At 33.8% G+C, this 23,773-nt stretch overlaps 3 protein-coding genes across 4 annotated transcripts; 1 reads left to right on the plus strand and 2 right to left on the minus strand.

Annotated features, from left to right (window-relative positions):
* Positions 1-545: 545 nt before the first annotated feature.
* On the minus strand, positions 546-1,587 carry LOC7468009 (uncharacterized). Its single transcript, XM_024611779.2, has 3 exons — positions 1,537-1,587; positions 1,349-1,433; positions 546-1,200 (listed from the first exon to the last, which is right to left on the minus strand). Exons 1-3 carry the CDS (start codon positions 1,585-1,587, stop codon positions 746-748), a joined length of 591 nt encoding a protein of 196 aa, XP_024467547.1. The 3' UTR covers positions 546-745.
* Positions 1,588-2,047: 460 nt separating this feature from the next.
* LOC7478551 (protein NRT1/ PTR FAMILY 8.1) lies at positions 2,048-6,339 on the minus strand. Of its 2 annotated transcripts, none has more exons than XM_024607930.2 (5): positions 6,090-6,339; positions 4,839-5,011; positions 4,539-4,756; positions 3,601-4,154; positions 2,048-3,094 (listed from the first exon to the last, which is right to left on the minus strand). In XM_024607930.2, the coding sequence occupies exons 2-5, from the start codon at positions 4,942-4,944 to the stop codon at positions 2,260-2,262; spliced, it is 1,713 nt and encodes a 570-aa protein (XP_024463698.1). In that variant the 5' UTR covers positions 4,945-5,011; positions 6,090-6,339; the 3' UTR covers positions 2,048-2,259. The 2 variants fall into 2 exon arrangements, with proteins under 2 accessions (XP_024463698.1, XP_052306303.1); XM_052450343.1 differs by lacking the exon at positions 6,090-6,339 and adding an exon at positions 5,703-6,036.
* A 7,446-nt stretch (positions 6,340-13,785) lies between these two features.
* LOC7478550 (laccase-4) lies at positions 13,786-18,340 on the plus strand. The gene is made up of 6 exons (XM_002299792.4): positions 13,786-13,963; positions 15,950-16,101; positions 16,196-16,440; positions 16,617-16,745; positions 16,852-17,772; positions 17,857-18,340. The coding sequence occupies exons 1-6, from the start codon at positions 13,868-13,870 to the stop codon at positions 17,985-17,987; spliced, it is 1,674 nt and encodes a 557-aa protein (XP_002299828.4). The 5' UTR covers positions 13,786-13,867; the 3' UTR covers positions 17,988-18,340.
* The last annotated feature ends 5,433 nt before the right edge of the window (positions 18,341-23,773 follow it).

Here is a 23,773-nt window from a genome sequence, read left to right on the forward strand (position 1 = left end):
GATTGCCCCAAACCATAATTGATAAACAGTGAAAGTTAATATTTGAATTTTGGAACATCCTTGAATAGATATGCTAAGGTTTCGACTTGATCTCGCACAATGAGCATAATCTTTCAAAGGTGACTCGGAGATGAGTAACTTTTACAACGTTGGCACAAGGAAATATTTATATTACAGTTCAATCAAAGACTTGTTTAATTGCAGAGTGACAGACAGTGAAAGTGGAAATTAACCGCTATCAGCAAGGCATAGAGTTTCAGATTGTGGGAAGTTGACGTGATAAACTCCTCAGCACTTCCTGTCGATCTTTTCTCAGACAATTGTGCTGCAAAATCCCAATCCCCTCAAATCTTACCGAAATCATATTTTGATTTTGATTCTGGATTTCAAATCTCGCTAATCCATGAAGAGGATAGATATAGAGTTACACATACTCATCGAGCCATGCATGTAGAAGATGGAACTAAATGATGGATCAATTAAGCCCTATCGGAGACTTTGCTTAAGAATAAGTAAGAGGTAAATTTATAATTTGACAGACTAGCAGAAATAAACACCACCTTTAATCATTATCCATTTTCAATGCATGTTGTATAATGAATTGTATTACACATACCAGCATGCAGCTACCTTTCAAACCTTAATCATCATAACAGCAAGCATGCTATAACACAGATTGTCATGTTCTCCATTCACAATCATCAAACACATTAAGCATTGAAATGACAAAAATCAAACACCTCATTCACTCAACACCACACCCTTTCTCTTGAAGCTCCTGAATAACCTCATTCCTCATCCTAAACCACAGTTTCTGTGCTTCTTGATCAAACTTTTTATCCTGCAACTGTTTCTGATAATTATAAGAATCTTTATCATTCTCCACAGTCCCTTTCGGCCCAATTGTCGTGCCAATCATTCCTCCCCTTGCAACAAACTCTTCCATTGCTTCTGCATCGCCTGGATATGGGAATTCTCGCCTCTCATACAAATGGGCAAGCTCTCTTTCCTCCTTTGGTCTCGGTTTCAGTGTCCACCAACCGAGTGGTGATGTTTCGTTGTAAACCCACACAACGCCGATGATAGCGTACGTGCAGAGGAGCGACTTGCCTACTTGCTTCCAGAAGTAGCGATCTTCTTTTCCTAATCCTACTTTCCTCAGGTACTTGTCGAAACCCACTGATTTCAGATTCTCAATGCCTGAAATTGAAAAAAAATTAAAGGAACGGAAACATGTTTAACCGTTTCGTCGAACAGTTGGAAGGCAATCCGGTTTAAAACAAGAACAGGGAAACCACCAATTCCCCCCCTGCTTTTATAGCAAGATTTCTTTGTCTGTCAGTTTTACCTGTTTTGGCTTCTTGCAGACGTTTGCGGACCCTTTTTCCAGCGATGAATGGCTGAGAGCAGTTTCTGCTGTTGTTAGCATAGAGCTAGATGATCACATGAGCTGGGTTTGAACCATTTCAATGCTGAAGAGGATTGGTTGAGGTGAAAAGGAAAAAACGGAAAGCCCAAAATATGGTCCCCTGTGACTTCTGCTTGATCAAACAGAAGCTCCGGTGCAAGCCCACGAGAATAACACATTGAAATGTTAAAGGGCTACTGACCTAAACGCCCATAACCCAAATTTGGATATGAACTTGGGAAGTAGAGTACCTAAACATCTTCCGTGCCTTTTAAATTCAGTGTTGAAATCGTGGATTTAATTTTATGATTAGCTAATTAATTTATGTGCAACTTCATCTTTTTACCCGTGTTTGTGGCAAATAGCCATCTTAATTCTTACCCCCGTGTTTGTGAATTAGCCCACATCGATAATCTGCCATTAAACAAATTGTTAGATACTTAATTCCACCTTTCAAAAGTATACATAATTGGTTTTTTTAGAACATCTCCCACTCTGTTCATTGAAGCTGTTCACTTCTGGCTCATCACCATTTTGGCTCCAAGAAAAGTAGGATAATTTGTTGAGGAGTGCGCATTGACTAGTCCGAAGTTATATGCGCGCTCACACACACACACACACACACAAAGAAAGTACACATTGGCTTAACCATAACTTGCATGTATTTCACTTCTTTCTTGACAATATTTCATTTACTAGTACAGTTATTTGAGAAAACAAGCAAAGAAACTGTTGTCTTGCCATAGCTAGACTCGATGTGCAATTGGCTAGAGAGAGAACATTCTTAAGCAGTGGATGGAACTTGATGTACAATTGCTTTACAATCATAATTAATGGAGGTTAAGTAGTGATCAACGAAGAGTTCCCACTGGCTTTTTATACGTGTACCAATTTGAGATCAAGAGAAAGACACATAGATTCAGCACACTGAGTACTCCCAGTAGCCAGAAGAAGTAATCAATGTGACCATAATTTAAGTTCTCCGGTATCCATCCAGGCTTTCCATTCTTAGTGCTGATGCTTGTAACAATGGTTACAAGAAGAGAGCTTAAGTAACTACCAAGTGCGACGGTGGTGAGTGATAGGGCAGAACACATGCTCCTCATTGCATCAGGTGCTTGCTCGTAGAAGAATTCCAACTGTCCGATGAATGTGAAAACTTCTGCACACCCTATCAGGAAATACTGTGGAGCTTGCCAAAATATAGACAAGGGCACGGTTTTAAGTTCGTAGGAGTTGTGCCTTCTCACCATTTCAAGTCTTTTAAGTTCCAAGATTGCTGCAGATACCATGGAAAATATTGATATGAAGAGACCAATGCCCATCCGCTGCAGTTGAGTTAAGCCATTTTTGTGTCCGGTGTATTTTCTTGCAACTGGGACAATAATTCGGTCATAGACCGGGACCCAAAAAATGACACTAAGAGTGTCAAAGATTGATAGAGATGCAGATGGTATCTGGAAATTGGAGTTTCCAACATATTTATCCATCTGTTCACCTTGCAGCACAAATAGGTTCCCCATCTGGCTGTACACTGCAGTAAAGATGATACCTGTGGCCCATATGGGAAGCAACCGAATGATAGACTTTAGCTCCTCAACTTGGGTTACAGTGCAAAGTCTCCATGGGTCTACTGGCCCCTTTATGTCGTCCTTTTCTGTTTCCACTGCTGCCTTGTCAAGGAAACTGAAGAGAAGATTATAAAGAAAACGAAGTTATGAAACTAAATAGAAGTTCGATTCTAGAAGCCGGAATAAAGTAGTCTTGCCTGTATGTTGGTAGTGGCATTGTAAATTATTGGAGTTGAATGCTTTTTTTAGATGGGAATTCCGAAATTTAATCACACTGGCATCGAACCATTTTATGTTTTCATACGTGGTATGGGTATGGTTTATTAATTTGCTGCACATTAAAGCAGTTTACTAGCATAATTTAGCCCTTAAGATCTGGAAATAGCCTCATTTCTGTATGTTTTCCTTAGGGACGGAGAAAACATGGAACTTGATCATAGCTTCAGAGGAGTTGTTGTTGAATGGATCCCGTCAAATCACTTCTGTGATGCAGCAACGTTAATCTCAAAATGAGACATCAAAATTCTTTTAATTAATTGCTGTATCCTGAACTGCATGCAAGTTAGTCTAGAACACAAATTCATCTATGTTATTATACGTGTAATCAGCAAAGACACTAACCTAAATTCTTCAGTATGGTCAAGCTTGCGGCTTCCTTTGATGTTGGATTCGGCATCCGCAGTCTCATACAACAAAGCCTTGTCAGCTGGAACTTCAACTTTCTTTTTTCTGAAGGATGCCAACAGCACCTGACAGATGCGAGTAAGAGGGCTGCCTCCAGGCTTTTGATACCTGAACAACCGAGTACCTGAAAAGAAGCTCGCAACCGCAATTGCCATGGCTATTGCTGGAATGCCAAAACCCCAACCCCAACTCACATTATCTTGTACCCAAACCAGCACAGAACCGGCAATAAGAGCACCAACATTAATTGAGAGGTAGAACCAGTTGAAGAAAGAACTCTTGTGTTTTTTCTCAACCTCATCAGCGTCATCAAACTGATCTGCTCCATAGGATGAGACACAAGGCTTAATACCACCAGTGCCTAGTGCTATTAGGTAAAGTGATACAAAAGCTAATGCACTTTGAGCATCTGTTGGATTACAATCATCTTCTGCATAACATTTTGGCCTTAGGCCAGGGACAGTAGCTGAGATTGTCAAAAGTGTCATCCCCTGTGAAATTAAAAGCTTGTGATAAGACAACCTTGTCCCAGAATATTTGATACATTCTAAGAACTACATATATAGTTGAAGATAACCACAAAGAATGGATTAAGTTGGACAAAAAAAGGTGGTCCCTGAGGTACAAATTGAAGATAAATCATCTTCTTTCTTGTCAATATTTTTCTGCAGACCATTTTTCTTAAAGAAAGAAAATTCTAGTAATTAATATGATTCTAAGACAGTACTGACGCACATCGAAATCAAATGCAACGGGAAACTCTTTTGAGTTTCAGCATCTTCATAATTAAAGATGTCAAGAAAGAACATTGATCACCAAGTTGGAAATCAAATCATGTACAGTGGAAATCATTAATAATTCTAAGTAAAACTTACCATAACATATATGATGGAGAAACAAGCAATCGTCCAATATCTACCAAGATAAGCATCAGCAAAGAATGCTCCAATCAATGGAGTGAGATAGCACGTTCCACCCCAATTCAAGTTATTTCTAGTAGCTGTAGCGCTTTGTTGATTCAGTCTGTGCTTGAAATAAAGAATCAGATTGGAGCTCATCCCATAGTAAGCCAATCGTTCACAAAATTCATTTCCTGTTGATAAAGGCTAAAACAGATAAGCATGTGTCTTATAATCAGATTGCCCTGTTTGTAATAGAAAATCTAGAGAATGTACCTATAATATAAGGGCAGGCTCTCCAGGTTCCCGTCTCCTTTTTGTTAGCTGGATTCCCACGATAATCCACTGTTCCATCTTTTGTATAAACATCCTCCTCTGCCATGGTGCTTTAGGAATTTGCGTGCTTTGCTTGTTCTTTGGAATTTACTTGAGATAGTACAGTCTTAAAACTGCACTAAGTAAAGAAACATAGATGTATTAAATTTCCTGTCAAATATGAAAATGAAATAGATGTCCGATTTTGCTGCAGAGGTTTGCTTCAGTGAAAGCCACTCTAGTTTTGGGCCAAAAGCATTGTTTGATCAACAAGAAATACAATAAAGAATGGTTCAACTAATTAACCTTAGATATCATGAACCAATCAATATGACTTGACACCTTCAATTACAACCTTGACATGAGAAATTTGAAAATCATCCTTCCCACTATTGTTAACATAAGAAACAAAGGTTTTTACAGGGAGAATACAGATGTGGGATTTTGCAAAACTCGTGGTAAAAAGGAAAGAGAAAAAAGCATTCAAACCTCATCCATGCTTGAAAAAACCATGCAATGTTCCCAGGAAAGCAGCCAATCAAGCTAATCCATAATGGAAAAGAAAACTTATTCCCTTAAATTAAGACTATGTATAATGCATTAAATTGTATTAATGAATAGACAGTCGCTCAAGAGGCTGACAACCACATAAACTGGTCTCAACTGAAGTATACTCTTTGACTGCTTGATCAATTGATCATGTGGAAATACGAACATAAGAGACCAAACAATTATGATGACGAGGTTGCTTCCATCCTTTCACTTTTAATTCGTTGTAGTGATCAAATGGTCTTTAGAACAAGATGGGTAAATTCAGAAAACAACCTTGGTGTGTGCTTGAAGGGCAGCAGAAAAACCAGCCACACCAGCTTTATGTTTGTGTGTGCACACAGTGAGTAATGGTGCTAGGAGGTCGGTTGCATGTTCAATTATAAGAGGAAGGTGTTGTCTAGGAATTAGTGGCATTCTTTCCAAGGGTAAGAGATCATGGTAAGATTGCAGTGAGGTAATGAAGCAAGCTAGTTCCAAAGAAAGGTTAAAGGGGAGTGGCTAAATCTCTAACATGTAAAAGAAGAGTGACTAAATTGAGTCAGGAACTTAATTAGTTTAGTTCAGGTCTCCAAAAAGTTTAAGGTTGCAAAAACCTCTATATGCAAAAACATTTCACACATGAAGAAATAGGAAGTGCCTAAAAAGATACTGTCTTCTTACCTTACTGATCAATCTTGCTCTTTGCTGCCATTGCACCCAGTAAAGTAAAGGTGCAAAGCAAACGCTACACAATTTCTCAGTGCAAATCCAGCCCCTCGATCAAACTAAATACGCATTTCCCTTTAAGGAACCTGCCGTACGCATATGTACTTCCTTGACGGAGATAGTAGAGGCCGTCAGCTTGGATGGCGATGGATTCAAGGGTCTCCACCAGTCCACTCCTAGCTGTTGCTGTACATGCGTGCGAGTTCCCTGCTTCTACATATTCTGTAATTAATTAAAAATTAAAATCAGTATTCATAGTCCATGAAATAGATTAAAATGTATTATACCTGCTTAGATAACTACAATATTACTTAATTTATCACCACTCCACCGTAACGTTGAGTATGTATGAACGAGCGATTTTGTACGAGGAAGAAGGGAATCCAATTGTTTTATTTTGCACTAGCACAGCGATATTTTGAATATTAATTAACATGCTTCTTTTTCGTGTACTAAAGATTTCGAGTGTTTTTGTTCGGGAGTTGTGCCGCGGCACCTTATGGAAAGCATATATTTCATGTTAATTAAAAACACCATACGAATTAATCTTGAAAAGGAGTTAATTAAATATGATAAGATACACTAAATTAGTTCAATAATTTGCTGATTTATTAAGATTTGATTTTATTCGAGTTTTATGATGGATTGAGTTAAGAATTAACCTGATTAAATCTGATCAATTCAACAAATCAATTCATTCATGATCTAATTAAAATTTAAAAGAGATTCAATATAAGTTTTTTCTTTAATTTTTAAAATAATATTGTTTTAAGTTTATTTTTTTTAATTTTTAAAATAATATTGTTTTAAATTCACATAAGGACTTTAACCGAAGGGCTTATTGTGTTTTATAACATTGCTCATAATAACAAGCAAATTGGACATGACACGAGTAAGATGAGTTCAAATATTAGAATTTTTAAGTAGTACTAGGAGATTACACAACGAAATATGTGTATTTGTAAGATAGTTCATGTAAAATGAATGACAGAAGTTGATTTTATCGAGAAGTTCTTCCTAGATTTATTTTTAATAATTATTTTTTCAAGATTCATTAGTGAAATTCATTTATAATACTCAATTGACGTAAGGGATTTCTCAAGGAGCAAATTCAGTATAAAAAATGAACATTATTACAATGAGAACAAAGGACTGCAGAATCCCATTGTGGGTACTAGGACTCAACTTGCAGTGTGGTTTGGAGTGACATGAACAGCCTAGTGTGGACCGGAGAAGGCGTCCATTATTTAAAAAAGAAGGCAAAATTAAGACGTGAACAAAGACTTTGCCAGCTCCTGGATGTTGCAGTCTTCCCCTGAAACACAGAACCAGAAAAACCAAGGAAAGAGAGAGATTATTCATTTGTTATTACATATTCTTCATAACAGGTAATAACCCTCTCCTCTTTGTTCTTGGAGTCTTTGTCATTCTCCACAAGTCTCTCTCGAGACAGCATGGAATCTCTGGTTGCATCGATTAGCCTGGTCCCAAGCAACTGGTCTCTTTCTACACAGCTGGCAGAGCCCGATCTTAACTTATTTCCAAACAGATGTGTTGACAGTGTTGACACTACGTTTTAAAAATACAATTAAAAAACTTATTATTTGGTTTTTTATTTTAAATTAATATATTTTTAATATTTTTAGATTATTTTAATATGTTGATTTTAAAAATAATTTTTTAAAAATAAAAAATATTATTAAAATAAAAAACACTGTAAAAACTAAGCTAATTTTATTTTATTATATTTTCTTGCCTTTCTTGTCGTGTTGGCCTAGAAATGTACCCTATTGTCTTGCAAAGCAATCTTATTATGGGCTTTTTTTTTATTTGTTTTTTATATTTATTTTGACCCGTTATTAATAATTTATAAAGTTCTCGCAGCCAATGCTTGAAGGGCTCATTGGATACTCCTATATAGCGTAGAGATTGATATCTTGAGTGTTATTAATCCTTGTCGATATATATCATTAAATTTTGAGAGCAAATATTTATATAATTTAATCTAAATAATTAAAAACACTAAAAAATATTAATTTAAAATAAAAAAAAAATTTAAATTTTTTTAAAAACACTTTTAAAATATAAAAACAAACAAGATCAGTGTGAGATATGCTAAACCCAAAAAATTACTTTTTTTTTTAAACTAAAATTTATAAGTAATTCATTTTTTATATATACAAGGATATGCATAAACTAAAATTTATAAGTAATTCATTTTTTATATATACAAGGATATGAGAAAACATTCTATATAGATAGATAGGCAGGTAGGTTATTAAAAGAGGCGAGTTAAAAAAAAAAAAACAAAGAAAGAAAGAAAGGCATCAACATTAAACAGCTGGTTTGGTGCACCGCAAGATTTCCTTAGCGATAGAAGAGCTCATAATGTGCTACGAGGCCCATGGGTTTTTTAAAGAAGTGTGCGTTTTCTTCTGGCCCAGACTCAACTTTCAATATCCCCACAGGTGTTTCTTGGGCTTACGAGCTAAAAGCCCAAAAAGCAAACGTGGCTATATATTAAACAGCCGGGGGAAAGTGACTCCTGAAGGCACACCGCATATATGGACTCAAGGTGCGAAAGTTTGCAACTTGATGGGCGATTCTTTGCTTGCTTCGTACCTAGGTTAATTTTATTTTTTACAAGTCTTGCATGCAAAGCTGCAGCGAGTGTGAGATAATTTTTATTTTTAAATATATTTAAAAATATTAAAATGATGTTTTTTAATATTGTTTTATTGGTTTTGGCGTGTTGATGTTTTTTCATGCATTTTCAATCAAAAAAATAATTTTAAAAATAATTTTATACCATATTACCATACACACGTAAAAATAGGTTTACTCAAGATATGCATGGACATTTCTTTCTAGAAAATAACCTTGTACTACCTGAGACCATATAGGTCTAAGCTTTTTTGGGGGGTATAAAAGAGGAAATCACAAGAAAAAAAACTGCCTGCGAATAAAAGCAACTCCCATGCGAATCAGGAGATGAACCCAATATTCTCGCCGAGTAATCAGCACGGTGATTTCCTTCCCGAAGAGAATGCATGAATTTAAACCGACCATTCCCTAACGTAAACATTTTGATGTTCCGAACAAGAGAGACTTGAGGACGACACGAAGAGAGGATCACTCCCGACCATACAAGTCTAATTTCAAGGTCTCAACTTCAAGTCCTTGTTTCCCTTGACTCATGTCAACCTAATTACTAAATACCTTGTGATTTTAAAAAGTTTTTTTTTTTTTTAAATTTTTATATCATTTATTATCTAATATAAAAAAATTATAAAAATAAAAAAATATTATTTTAATATATTTACCATAGAATCATGGCTTAAGTCACTTGGATGGAATAATATGATGAAGTTATGAATTACTAATAAAATTCTTTTTTCCCCATGGATCACGATTGCTCGTGGCATCTTGCAAATATTCCAAAACAGGAGCGATTAGACTTAGAAAGCTCCATTTCCATGTTAATTGGTTAAGAGTTGATGGGTGTGAACCTCTCTAACCTTCCTTGAACAACATAAATCCCTATTTATTGCAAATAATTACCAGAGAGATTACTTACAGCAGCTTAATTAGTTTGTTATCCAAGATGTGATTAATTACTTAATTATTCTCATAAATGGGATGCGAAAGAAAGGTTAGATGAGCTGTTACCCTCCCCAAAAATCTATAGCTTTCAGAGAACAAATCTTCCCACTACAACCATCAATGAAAAGCATCCCTCAACCATAAAATATGAGGAGTCTTTCATGTATCCATCATCCACCCACCACTTCCATACACTTTCCGTGCCGACACTTCTCCGAGGATTTTAGCTCAACACACATGCAAAACGATTCGGCAGATTTTTTACATGGGTACGGTGACCCACAAAATTACAATAACATTACTTGCTTAAAAAAAAACCTAAACCTCGAGCACAAGTTACTTAGGCGAAGACTCATGTTCTATTCATTGTAATGGTGTATTTACTTATTTGTCATTGAAAGAAAAGTAATGAACTAAGCTTTGAGGTGAGGTGAGACTGTCTTTTCATCACGATGGCAAAATTACTTTTAACATATCATATAGGACTATATTTGTTATTTTTTTAATGCAAGGTAAAATTACCACTTTAGTATTGGAATAAATAATTCTAATGCTTTTGACTCGGGTGCTTTTGTTAATACTTTTAGAATAGTGCAAATACTTTGGTGCTCTTGAAGATAAGAACAATGCAACTCTCTCACAAGGAGTTTTTTTATGGTCATTTTATATTGGTTTTGTTGTAGATTCAGAGGTTGTTTGGGGTAATATTATAATTTTTGTAATAGTTATATATTTAATATTATTAAAAAAAATACACATAACATATGGACGACCCCGACGCTGTTAAAGCGACGTACGTGAGGTCGTTTGGCCACCAAACAACTCCTTCGGGAGTGGTGTTTGAAAGAAACCAAAACCCTCTACATGGTGGTGCAACATGTGTATCATAATAGTTGTTGGTTTGACACCGATGACCATTTCTTTTTCTTCTTTGTTCTTCTTGAATTTTGCGTCAGCTCCTGTAAAATTTCAGAATAGCCCCTTCAATTGTTTTTTCTTCACATTTGGTCCTTATACTTTTGATTACTATTTTTTTAATTTTATAATAAGTTATAAAATTATAAATGATTCTTAATTTCACCCCCTACTATTTTTGAATTTATAAATATTCTTTCAAATTACAAATATTTTTTATTTCACCCTCTATCATTTTTAATATGTTGAATTATTTTTAAATATATAAATAATCTATTGAATTACAAATATTTTTTTTATTTCACCCCCTATCATTTTTAATCTGTTGAATTATTTTTAAATATATAAATAATCTATTGAATTACAAATATTTTTTAATTTCATCCCCTATGATTTTTTTAATCTTTCAAATTTGATTTTTATTCTTTTAATTGCTACTTATTTTGTTTGGCATCATTTTTAAAATTGCATTTTTTTTTCAAAACTCATTCTCCTTGAGTTTTTTTCTATCAAATTTGATCCACATTCTTTTTGTTGCTCTTTTTTGGGCTTTTCATGTTTTTTTCATTGATATTTTTTTATTGATTTCATCATTCAAAATTAAATTGGTTGAGAATTAAGTTTATTAATTTAACCAAGTGCAAGATTTCATGGGTTGTGGATTTTAGTAGCTAGACTAGGTTTAGGAGGTTCACCTGTTTTTTTTTAAGGTGATTTTTTTGTCATCTATTTTTTTGCTTTGTTATTTTTTGTGGTCTGCCAACAATTATTTTCTATTGCATTCCCTACCATTTTTTTTTATCAATGAATAATCTATAAAATTACAAATGTTTTCTAATATCACCCCATTATGATTTCATCTTTTTATATTTTTAATAATATTTTACATCAATTTCATCTTTCATAATTAAATTAGTTGATGATTGAGCTTCTTAGTTAAATCCAGGTTTAAGATCTCACGGGTTACGATTTTTAGAGGCTAGACTAGGTTTATAAGGTTTTCCTAGGTTTTTTTTATGATGTTTTCGTATTTTTTATCCTTTTTTTTTGTTTTGTTATTTTTTGTGTTTTGTCTTCTATCGAGTTGCCCGCTTACAACATTTTTCAAAATCACCCCCAGTCATTTTTAAATTTATAAATTATCTATCAAATTATTGATATTTTTTAATTTCACCTCTATGATATTTAATGTTTTAAATTTGATTCTCATTCTATTAATTACTATTTATTTGGTCTGGGCCAGATCATTTTAATTTATTTTTTCAAATTTCATCATCCTTGCACTTTTTTATGTTAAATTTTATCCATATTCTTTTTGTTGCTTCTTTTTCTTTTTTCTGCAAGTTTTTTAATTAATATTTTTTACAATTTTATCCTTTAAAACTAAATTCATTGAGAGTTAAGTTTCTTTATTGAGCTCAGGTTCAAGTTTTCACAAGCTACATGTTTTAGAGATTAGACCAAGTTTAGGAGGCTCGCTCGGGTTTGCTTGATTTTTTTTCTCTTTTTTAATCTGATGTTTTCTTATTTCTTATATTTTTTAGGGTTTTGTTTTGTGATTTTATTCTATTGGGTTAGCCCTTTATATTTGTTTTTTCAATTTCACCCCCTACTATTTTATAATATATAAATAATCAATCAAATTATAAATGGTTTTTGATTTCACCTCTATGATTTTTTAATCTTTCAAATTTGATGCTCATTCTTTTAATTACTATTTTTTTAGATCATTAATTTTTTTTTTCAAATTTCATCGCTCTTAGGTTTTTTTCTCTCAAATTTTATGCTCATTCTTTTTGTTGTTTTTGTTTTTGCAAGTTTTTTATTAATATTTTCTCAACGATTTTATTCTTCAAAATTAAATTGGTTGAGTTAAGCTTCTTTATTGAATCAGAGTCCATGATTTAATGAGTTGCAAATTTTAAAGATTAGACCAGATTTAAGAGGTTCGCCTGATCAATTTGCTTGAATTATTTTTTAAAACTATTTTTTTTTTGAGTTTTGGTTTTTTTTTTACCTATTAGGTTAGCATTGGATATCCAAATGGTCCTCAAATGTGGCACCATTAATTAATTATATACTACCGTTTTTTTTCCTTTGTTTTTTACTTCATCTGAGGCACGGTAATTTCTTTATAATTGCACAGTAGGATAGTCCTTCCAGTTCCTAAATTTCTGCCCACTCATAAATTCCAAATTGGGATCGTCAATTTGAGAATCTTAAATCTTATTCTTTGTAAAAAAAAATTATATTCATGGTTTTTTGTTTTAAATTATCCTGTATCCAGTGATTAAATTATGGGGAATGGAGTTTTTGTTTTGACAAATTCTATGACGACGTCGGTGTCTTGCATTCATTTTTTTCGAAAACAGTTTCCGAGTTTTCTAAAATTGTTAAGAACACAGTTCTCTTCTCTGTTGTTTTCAAAATAGATGTGACATTTCTTGAAACATCTCGAATAAAAATGATTATATACTATGGCTGAATTTCATAAATAATCGGTTAAACTATGTATAGTTGGAATCTACAGCCTCATGAATTCTATCAAATTTTGCAATGAGGATAGAAAGAAATGACATAGAATAGAATCCCGTTCGTGGAGCCTTTCTGCTATACTTATTCGCCAATCAGATGCTTAAATTTAGTTCTAATCATGATTAGAGATGCTATAATTAATAAACTATAGCGACACTAAGTGAAAAGTTAAGAGCTTAATTAATAACTTGAAGTGAGTTATGTTGTTTCGGTTGTTGTTCATGTCATTCCTTTGACTTCAATGAGGTAGAAAATCAACGAACTTTTTTGTTATGTTAGATGGATCGGGTGTACTTTACCTACGGTTGGACCAAACCCAGTAGCAGATCGACGACCTGGTCAATGAAACATAGCATCAAGGGAAGCTACTAGCTTCGCTTCAAAATGTGTCTTAGTTGATGAATATATAACTGCTTTGTGTGATCCACAAGAAAAAAACATTGAAATTTATTCCAGGTTGTGATAAAATTTGTTTTTCTGCTTGTTTCTACCGAGGGTTTGCCCCTCGAGTACTCTTGCATCTACCTAATTGTCTAAAACGACCTGACAGCAAAGGAGTAATAATATTTTAATGCCTTTATAAGTACATGGCACCCCTTAGTGCTCCAACACAAACAAGTAACAAACATTAATTTCTCTCTGTCTTCGTTCGTGTAGAGAGGGAGAGAGAGCTAGTGGATATGGTCGACATGGCACTATGGCTTCGTGTTCTAGTTCTGGTGGCTTGTCTGTTTCCGGCATCTGTGGAGTCCATGGTCCGGCACTACAAGTTCAATGTAAGTTGTAATGGTCTAACCTAGCAATGTGTTTCAGTGCTTTAATTCCCCTTAAACTAGCTAATCATCTAATCAATGTAATCATTTGATCACTAAAAGCCCACGTCGTATGTGCATGATCCTGCTTCTCTTGGCTATAAATGGCTAAAACAACATCTTGGCTTCACACGAGCTTGGAGTTATAGTGTTTTCTTCAGTAATTCCCATGCATATGCCTTCTTCTGAAGGTTACAAATCCTATATTATAAGGACACGTCCAAATACCCCATATGAAAATATATTCATGAAAACGCAATATCTCTGGCTCTTTTAGCAAATATCCAATTTCAGTCTTCTCAAATTCTAATGAAGCTAGCTATAGCTACTACTCGTAAATAAGATGATTAATTAATTTCCATTTGTTCTTGTTTTGAGTGTTTCTGGCTGACCGGGAAGCTCTGCATGAGCTTCACCTTCAAGTTATGATAGGTACAATATATAGTAATTTAAAATAATACGATTACTTGGTGAAGTGACTATATATTGATGATCTAAATCAGAAGATTAAGATCAATGAGCACGTAATTTCACCAGTGCAAGCAATTTTGAGCTGTCTATGGCGGAAGATTAGCTGGTTTCTCAATGTTAGTTACTATACTTATGGTTGATACATCTTAATCACATTATATTCATCTTAATCATGTTATATTTAGCTAGCATTCTCAAGTTTTCTTTCCTTGGTTAATCATGTTATATTTAGCTAGCATTCTCAAGTTTTCTTTCCTTGGTTATAATATTAATATTGCAGCTGGCGAATGATCTGCGAAAACACCTTAAGGACTTCAAGTTTGAAAACTAGAAAACGATGTACACATATCAATCGTGATCACTATTTCTCTCTCCTGTTTTTTTTCTTTATTAAAAATGACAATTTATTTTTTTTTGGATGAAAATCTAAGTTATTTGTTATCAAATGTGCATTTCGATATCTATAATTAATTTACATGCATTAATTTTCCATGCATCCGCTAGGATATATAAACTCAATGACTATGACTTATATGCCGCTTTAAATTAATTTTTGTATAATTTACATTAAATATATTTAATATTTGTATCAAATTGCAATGCATGCATCCTTTAACTTGAGCAAGTTATATATATATATAAAATTTTTTAGAGATATAACTTAACTAGTTGGGTTATAAGTTTACTCCATAAAAATTATCAGTTTGATTATCACGAACCTTAGAGTTATTAAAGAATTATCTAGTTGTTAACTTTAAAGTTTTGAAAAATTAATCGATATACACGTTAACTCGGATACTTTTAATTAAATTTTTTTTTATCAAAAAAATATGTTAGGAATCGACCAAGAATGGTTGTCCTTTCTTATTGCAGAAGCGATCGAACAGAAAAGTAGAATTGTTGTTGAGGGAGAGCTGCCTAAATTAAGTTAACTTGTTGTGTAACTAGACGGACAAATTTAAATCTTAGAAGAAGTCTAGACACATCAATCGAACGAGGTTTTTATATATATATATATATATATATATATATATATATATATATATAGAAATGACGTAACATTTGATATGACCATTGAATCATTAAAATTTGACCAACATATTCAACTAACCTGTTTCTATGTAAATTAGCTAATTATAACGAGTTTATGGTCAAATTAAACAAGAAGATATTAAGCAATTTTCTTTATTTTCTAGTTATTTTCAAACATCTTTCTTTATTTTTCTTTTTTTCATTTCAGCTTAGATCAAATTAGCACCTATTAAAAAAATTTATAAATTGTTTTTAGAACACTTTTTTGAATTATTGAATTTTTATAAAAAGAGAAAGTTTTCTCTATAATTTTGAACTCCAACTAAGGGTTTCAAAAACTCTAATTTTTTATTTCACGGATGCGTCATATAACTGTAGTACTACAGTGGAGCTTTAAAATTGTTGGCGTATCTTGGTTTATCTCACGGTTGTTTAATTTTCATGCAGGTGGTGATGAAAAATACCACGAGACTGTGTTCAGAAAAGCCCATTGTCACTGTCAATGGAAGGTTCCCTGGGCCCACTTTAGTTGCCAGGGAAGATGACACAGTGCTGGTGAAGGTGGTCAACCACGTCAAATACAATGTCAGTATCCATTGGTGAGTGTGCTGTTGATTACAGACTTTACTACCTTTCATGCCATTATCCATTTTTTGGCTTGATGAGTATTGCTGTCTTCACCATTGCGATCAGGCATGGAATCAGACAGCTGCGGACAGGTTGGGCCGATGGCCCAGCATACATAACGCAGTGTCCTCTTCAGCCAGGACAGAGCTTCGTGTACAATTTCACCATTTCTGGTCAAAGGGGCACCCTACTCTGGCATGCACATATCCTCTGGCTCAGGGCCACTGTCCATGGTGCTATTGTCATCTTGCCCAAGCGAGGTGTTCCTTACCCATTTCCTACACCACACAGGGAAGAAGTCATTGTATTAGGTGAGCCTAGTTCACCTTAAGGCCTTTAAAAGTCTCGTGTATGCCTTCAAGAAATTAATAATTTTGAACATTCCTTGTAAAGCAAAGTAAAACATACATTAAGTAAGTATTAGCTGACAATTGTTCGGATACAATAATCATTAGTCAATAAGCAAGCCCGATTTTTCCAATTGTAGGTGAATGGTGGAAATCAGATGTTGAAGCTGTGATCAACGAGGCAATGAATTCTGGGAGGGCACCTAATGTCTCAGATGCTCACACGATCAATGGTCATCCAGGGCCTGTCTCAGGCTGCTCTTCACAGGGTAAATTAAACACTAGCTAGCACAGCGAAACAAGTCACTCATATTCGAAACAAGCTAGCTAATTTGTTGAATTTGTTAACTTTCTAAATCATTCTATCCATTGCAGGAGGATATAATTTACCAGTACGGCCCGGAAAGACTTACATGCTTCGGATTATCAACGCTGCACTAAATGAAGAGCTCTTCTTTAAGATTGCTGGCCATCAACTCACTGTTGTAGAGGTTGATGCCACATACGTTAAACCCTTCAAAATCGACACCATTGTCATAGCCCCAGGCCAAACCACTAACGTTCTTGTGACAGCAAACCGTGGTTCTGGCAAGTACTTGGTTGCTGCCTCACCCTTCATGGACGCACCCATTGCGGTTGATAACGTGACGGCCACAGCCACGTTACATTACTCTGGCACCCTTGCTAGTACCACCACTACCCTCACCGTCCCTCCAGCGCAAAATGCCACCCCAGTAGCTACAAACTTTACAGATGCTCTACGTAGCTTGAATTCGATAAAATATCCTGCTCGAGTCCCATTAAAAATCGATCACTCTCTCTTTTTTACCATTGGCCTCGGTGTCAATCCTTGTGCTACTTGTGTCAATGGGAACCGAGTTGTGGCAGATATCAATAACGTTACATTTGTTATGCCAACAATTGCTCTCCTTCAAGCTCATTTCTTCAACATCAAAGGTGTTTTCACAGATGACTTCCCAGGCAACCCGCCCACACCATTCAACTATACAGGCACACAACCAAAAAACTTTCAAACAGTGAATGGAACAAAACTTTATAGACTTGCTTATAACTCTACTGTCCAACTAGTGCTACAAGATACAGGAATGCTTACTCCTGAAAACCACCCTGTCCATTTGCATGGCTTCAATTTCTTCGAAGTTGGGAGGGGAATAGGTAATTTCAATCCAAAGAGGGACCCAAAGAAATTCAATCTTGCTGACCCAGTGGAGAGGAACACAATTGGAGTCCCAGCTGGTGGATGGACTGCTATAAGGTTCATAGCAGATAATCCAGGTAATTAAACATTCCTGTTTTTAATTTATTGGTGTTCCCTCTTTGCTTCCCTTCTTAAACATGTTCTTTCTTGAATTAATGTAGGGGTTTGGTTCATGCATTGCCATTTGGAAGTCCATACAACATGGGGACTTAAGATGGCATTTGTTGTAGACAATGGCAAAGGCCCTAATGAATCTGTTTTACCTCCTCCTCCGGATCTACCAAAGTGCTAGAGAAAGTGACGCAATGGCTTTCTTCTGTAAAGATAGGAGAGGAAAATTGCAGATCAGATTGAGCAGATGAAGAAAGGAAGGGATCAAGGGGAGAGACTATTGGGCGGTTTAGAACTAATATATAAGAACGAGTTCTTTCGAGCAAGGTTAAAATGATTTGTTGATTATCAATTTTAAATATATTCACACTGAAATTTTCCTCTTTTTTTTTATTTTTTATTTTTATGGAGGTTTGTTTTTCACTGCGATTTTCTTCTGAAATTTCGTATATTCAGCGATGTAATTATGGAACATGCTGTAATTAATTATTCAAAGGGTATGAAGGATATTGAAAACTCTTTATATTTTTTAAATGGATTTTTTCATGGCAGCCACAAACTTCCAATATATATTTCATACTTGCCATTTAAGTTATCTCATCAGAACTGAAAGCATGAAACACAATTATGTGTGTTTTATTTTATTTATATACTTGAGAAATTACGAATCACTTAGTTTATAAAATAGCTACAATAATTATGTATTGGACCAAATCTCGAAAGAACATATCATGGGCTCGAAGATCCATTTCAGGCCAGAGACCACTCAGGTGTCTGTTCTCATTTCGTGAATCATAAGCAACGAGACCGACGAGAGTTGGAGCATTATACTCCTAATTATGTTTGGATTCGAGGCCTTAAGACCATGATTCCAGTGTTGTAAATTCAATTTTATTATGTAACTTATTTCCAATTGTACTACAGCTTCAAACATATCCCTTGCTAGCAGTCAAAGATATTCAGTTATTCATTAATATCATAGTTAACAAACTCGGCTCCGATATATTGATCCTGTTAAGAGGCCGAGACCCTATTAAGGGACTTTTAGGTTACATAGATTGACCTGAAAAAATTAAATTTTTTTTAAGATTTTAATATTTCATATAAAAAAATATAGAAAACAATCCATATGAATATAGACTATATATGTTGTAAATAATAAAGTTTAAAAGAATATTTTTAAAAGTTTTTTATCCCATATTGAAAGGATACCATGTTATTATTTTAAGTTGAAATATTTAAACCAAATATATATATATACAAGAGCTTCAAATTTCACATTGAAAAAAAAAATATTCTTCTAGTATTTATATAGTGAACTTTGAAATGACCTAGTAACCAACTGAAAAATATAAAAAAATAAAGGTCTCTAGCTAGGAGAAAAAACATATTTGAAAAAAAAATGGGTCTCTACAGGGTTTTGTCAGGTCACCCGGGTTCCGGGTTGACCTAGCCGGTCAACCAGTTTTCTTCATGTCAACTATAGGCTTAAGTTTTCAATAAAATAGACCAGGCCAAGGCCCCGAGTCACTCGGGTCTCTGGTTAACCTACAGAACCAAGTCGGATATGATAATTATGATTAAAACAATTAGAAATACGAGGACACCACATCTTGATTTCATAACTTAAAAAAGTACATTATATTTATTTAAAATAGATTAGATTATGCAGGAGTAATTATAGAAATAAGAAATTATTTGCATGCATAATTATAAAACTTGTTCTATAGTTAACCTAGAGTAAGACTCGAGTTTCTGATAATAAAGGTCAACCCAGGTTGATTTATTTTTTTTTATTAAAAAAAAGGAACTGCACCAAAACGATGAAGTCTTGAGAAATAGAATTTCAAAAAAGTCAATTGATTTTACTATAGGTTGCAAGTCAACTCAAGTTTTTGATAGGAAATGGCTAGTCAATTCCTTATCCTATTTTTTTCAACTTAGACCAGTCTAAACCCCGGATTAACTAAGTCAAAGAGACTGACCGGCCAAGGTGTTCCAAGTTTTATAACTAGGCTTATATATGTTAGCAAACTCTGCTAATAGTTTTTAATTTATAACACAAAGAGAGAGAGTAGCGATGACAATTTAATTTGAACTCGATGCATACTAACCCAACCTGAATAAATGATTATTGTTTGGAAAATTACCTTACACGATGGGTAATGTATATGGCATGAATATTGTCAAAATTGTCCCAAAAATTGTTTGAACCTAACCCTAAAAATATATTTATATTATATAGATATATTTATAGAACATTTAATTTTTTTAATACAATATCACACACACACACAATCCTAAAGGGAAAAGGGATTATATTGTAGCTATAGAAACAAAACATTATTTATTCTAATAATATAATAATAAAATTGCTCTTGAGCCATAAAATTTTTGAACCAGGCTTTGGGAATAAGGTGGTCGTTTTATTATGACATAATTGTTCTTTATAAATTATATAGGGTTAGATTAATCATTTCATTTTTTATTCTACAGTAAAAATACTAATTTAACTATAGAACAAAAAATTAGATTATCTTCCACTTAGTCTTTTCAGTTTTTTTAAAATAATATAAATACTTGATTACCCTTTACGTCAAAGTCAAATAAACTCTCTTGAGGGGTTTTTTGGTCTTTTAACCATGATTATTTTTTTGTAATAACAAGTTAGCTTAAGGGCATTATTGTACTTTAGTAAATGTTATATATTAAGAAAAAACTCGCTCACATATGTCATACACGCATCGGAAAGTGGGCGACACGTGGGGGGTCAACTGCCCACCAAACATTGTCTTCATCGGCTGCGTTGGAATCCTCCTGGCGCCCTCTCCGTGATAAGGTAACGCGTGTTCCAAAATTTTCTATTTTCTCCCTTCTTCTCTCGCTCTTCTCCTAGATTTTCATGTCAGACCCTTTAATTTATTATTTCTTTAGATTTGGTTCTTGTTCTTTTTATTATAATTTTTTTTATCTTAAATAATTTCTAAAATTAGGATGGGTTGTCAATTTCATCCCCCTTAACTTATTTTCATCTTTCAAATTCGATCCCTATTGATTGCTATTTGTTTTGTTTGAGATTATTTTTTAAATTGATTTTGTTTGACAATTTCACTCTCATTATATTGATTACTATTATTTTTTGCTTTGGTGAGGTTTTTTAAATTGGTTGAAAATAAAACTTCTTGATTAAACCCAGATTTAGGGTTTCATGGGTTGCGAATTTTAAAAATTTAACCAAGTTTAGAAGATTCGCCGGAGTTTGTTTGGTTTTTTATTTTCCTTTGTTTAAGCTATTTTTTCCCGTTTCATCATTCAACATTCATTCAATTGGAGATTGAGTATTATTTTTTTCAACTTGTGTTTTGTCAAAGTTTTTGTTGGTTTTGAAAATTAGATGATTATCTCAGTTGTTTTTTCAATTATTATTCTTTGTTGGATTTTTTTGATTAATTCTTTAAATTGATATTTTTTTTTCATGATTTTATCATTTAATATTTGAAATGATTTTTTTAAAACATTTTATTAGATTAGAAATCTTCTTCTATCTAATCCCCATTTATTTTCTTTATCTTTCAAATTTAGTTTCTATTTTGTTTTATTTGAGATAATTTTTTAAATTTACTTTTATTTATTTTTCTTTAGGATTTTCTCTGATTTTGAAAATTCATGATTTTAAAAATTACTTTCTGAATGTCTTCTTTAAGCAAGATTTGCAATAAAGCACCACCTGCTAAAGTCATCTTTTGCAAGGGGGGGTCTCAAAGTAGGGGGGGTCGCAAAATAGGGGTCTCCTGAATCTCTCCATGCAAGAAAAAAAAAGAAAAAGCTTGCACAAGTACTGCAGCTGGTTGTGAGGTGTTTAGTAATTGCCTTTGCTAACCAGACCACACATATTTACCAAACCAATCATTTTTAGCTTCTCTTTGTCAATTCAGCAATTGAGTCCAGCATTCTTGTAGTCTAGGCATTTTAGAACTCTTTATATCATTTCTCTTGCTATGCTACGGTGATAAATAAAATAATTAAATTTTAAAAATAATTAGATATTGTTAATGTTTTTTTAGCATAATATGAAATAAAATTATATAGGGATTGACCATATATGATCTGGTCAACTTAATAGATTCAAAGACAACCCAAACGACCGATAAAAATACAATTTGACTTTAATAAAATCAGAACGATATCTTTTTTTTTAAATATTGAAACGATAACATATTAGATCGACTTGGATCAACTCAGGTTAACCTTTCAAATCCGTTACCTAGATCATGAGACCATGGTAACCCTATAAAAATCAAATAAAAAAATATAAAAAAATTATTAAATCCAATTCCCAATCAACCCAGTATTGAATGATGAAGTTTAAAATAAAATTCAACTAAAAAAATAAGTCGAGTCAACTCGGTTTAACCTGTCAAACATGGGTTATAAGATTAAGATAACCTTATAGAAAGCAAATCGAAACAAATTATGAAACTCAATTCTCAATCAACTCAATGTTGAATGATGAAATTAAAAAAAAAAGAACATAAAGAACAACCCGAGTCAACCGACCAAACCTGTGGCCCAAGTTATGAGACCAGGGTAACCTAACAGAATGCAAACCAAAACAAATTATGAAGTTTAATTCTCAATTAACCCAATATTTAATGATAAAATTAAAAAAAAATCAACTAAAAAAAGGACAAAAAAACCCGAATCAACCACTTAACCCGCAACCTGGGTTATAAAACCATGATAACCATTGTTGTTACTCATTTTTGGGCCCCACGTGCTGGAGATGGTGTGTACCTCTCTTGAACCAAATGTAGGAGTTTAGTTCATGATTGTTGAGGAAATGACAAAAGCAGAAAAGAAAAAAGTGTTTTTCGAACCCTGTTTCAGCTGTTTTCTGCTCTCTTTATCCTCTCCTCTTTTGCTGCCAAAATCATCAGGTTTCTTGGACTGATTAGGAGTCTTCATAATGCTAAATTCGTTCCTTCTTTATCTGGTTTTTAAGGTTGGATAAATCTCTCAGAATTTACACTAAAAAAACTGATTCTGCTGCTGTCTTAATTTTTTGTTCAAACTTAGGCTTTGATTCTAACTTGACTTCGTGCAATATCCGGCTATTCCAACTATACACTGTCATTAATGACATGTTAAAGAGTTGATTCGCACCTTTATTGGATCCTACGACCTGCTTTTCTTAGGCCAGACTCTTAATCGTATGAGGATGCTTGGCATTGTTAGTTCCTGAATCAGATCAGGAGACCCTTTTTGACCAACCAGATTGCAACCAGATTCTGTTCTTCAAAACGATTTTATTTGACTTTAAATCCTTCATGAAAGTTGTAGACCTGTATGCGTAGATAAATTTGGGTTTTCGAATCTCCTGATTTCGATATTAGAAGCCCAAGATATTCCCATTTGAATGTGAAAGCAGAAAATCCTGCCGCGAGAAGGATTACAACCCGAGGTTTTGCAATTATGTTCTTCAAAACGATTTTATCTCACTTTAAATCCTTCATGGAAGTTTTAGTCCTATACGTGCTAATGAATTTGGGCTTTTGAATTGCTTGATTTCGATATCATAAGCTCAAGATATTCTTATTTGAACATTTAGTGGAAAAGCAGAGAATCCTGCCGCAAGAAGGATTCCAGCCCGAGCTTTTCAGGTCTTGATTCGAGGGACTCTATTTAATGTTTTAAGAATTTATCGAATTAATTAAAGACAAATTTCAAACTTTGGAAAGTGAATCGGTTTCATTGGAGGAATTAAAAAAAACAGGGACTGGATCAGAAAACATCACAATAATATCTGTTATTTGGCAGTGTAAAACAACACCATATGATTTAATTAACATGGTACTATTCATTGTCATTTTGAGAACAACCCCCTCCCCGTCTGCAACTCTTTCTTTTCTCTACACAACCATTCCCGCTGGTTTTTCTTTTCAATTTCTCCCATGTTAATTGGTATGT

This window comes from Populus trichocarpa, chromosome 1 (assembly GCF_000002775.5).
Source record: "Populus trichocarpa isolate Nisqually-1 chromosome 1, P.trichocarpa_v4.1, whole genome shotgun sequence".
Classification (NCBI taxonomy): Eukaryota; Viridiplantae; Streptophyta; class Magnoliopsida; order Malpighiales; family Salicaceae; genus Populus; species Populus trichocarpa.

Excerpts from the sequence above, each read along its gene's own strand:
- LOC7468009 (XM_024611779.2), bottom strand. The coding sequence starts at position 1,587 with ATGTGTTATTCTCGTGGGCTTGCACCGGAGCTTCTGTTTGATCAAGCA. Across the intron at positions 1,434-1,536 it reads TTCTGTTTGATCAAGCAGAA|CTCTATGCTAACAACAGCAG; the intron begins GTCACAGGGGAC and ends GTGATCATCTAG. Across the intron at positions 1,201-1,348 it reads TCTGCAAGAAGCCAAAACAG|GCATTGAGAATCTGAAATCA; the intron begins GTAAAACTGACA and ends TTTCAATTTCAG.
- LOC7478551 (XM_024607930.2), bottom strand. The coding sequence starts at position 4,944 with ATGGCAGAGGAGGATGTTTATACAAAAGATGGAACAGTGGATTATCGT. Across the intron at positions 4,757-4,838 it reads AGCCTGCCCTTATATTATAG|GAAATGAATTTTGTGAACGA; the intron begins GTACATTCTCTA and ends CTTTATCAACAG. Across the intron at positions 3,095-3,600 it reads GACCATACTGAAGAATTTAG|TTTCCTTGACAAGGCAGCAG; the intron begins GTTAGTGTCTTT and ends TCTTCTCTTCAG.
- LOC7478550 (XM_002299792.4), top strand. The coding sequence starts at position 13,868 with ATGGTCGACATGGCACTATGGCTTCGTGTTCTAGTTCTGGTGGCTTGT. Across the intron at positions 16,441-16,616 it reads GGAAGAAGTCATTGTATTAG|GTGAATGGTGGAAATCAGAT; the intron begins GTGAGCCTAGTT and ends TTCCAATTGTAG. Across the intron at positions 16,746-16,851 it reads CTCAGGCTGCTCTTCACAGG|GAGGATATAATTTACCAGTA; the intron begins GTAAATTAAACA and ends TATCCATTGCAG.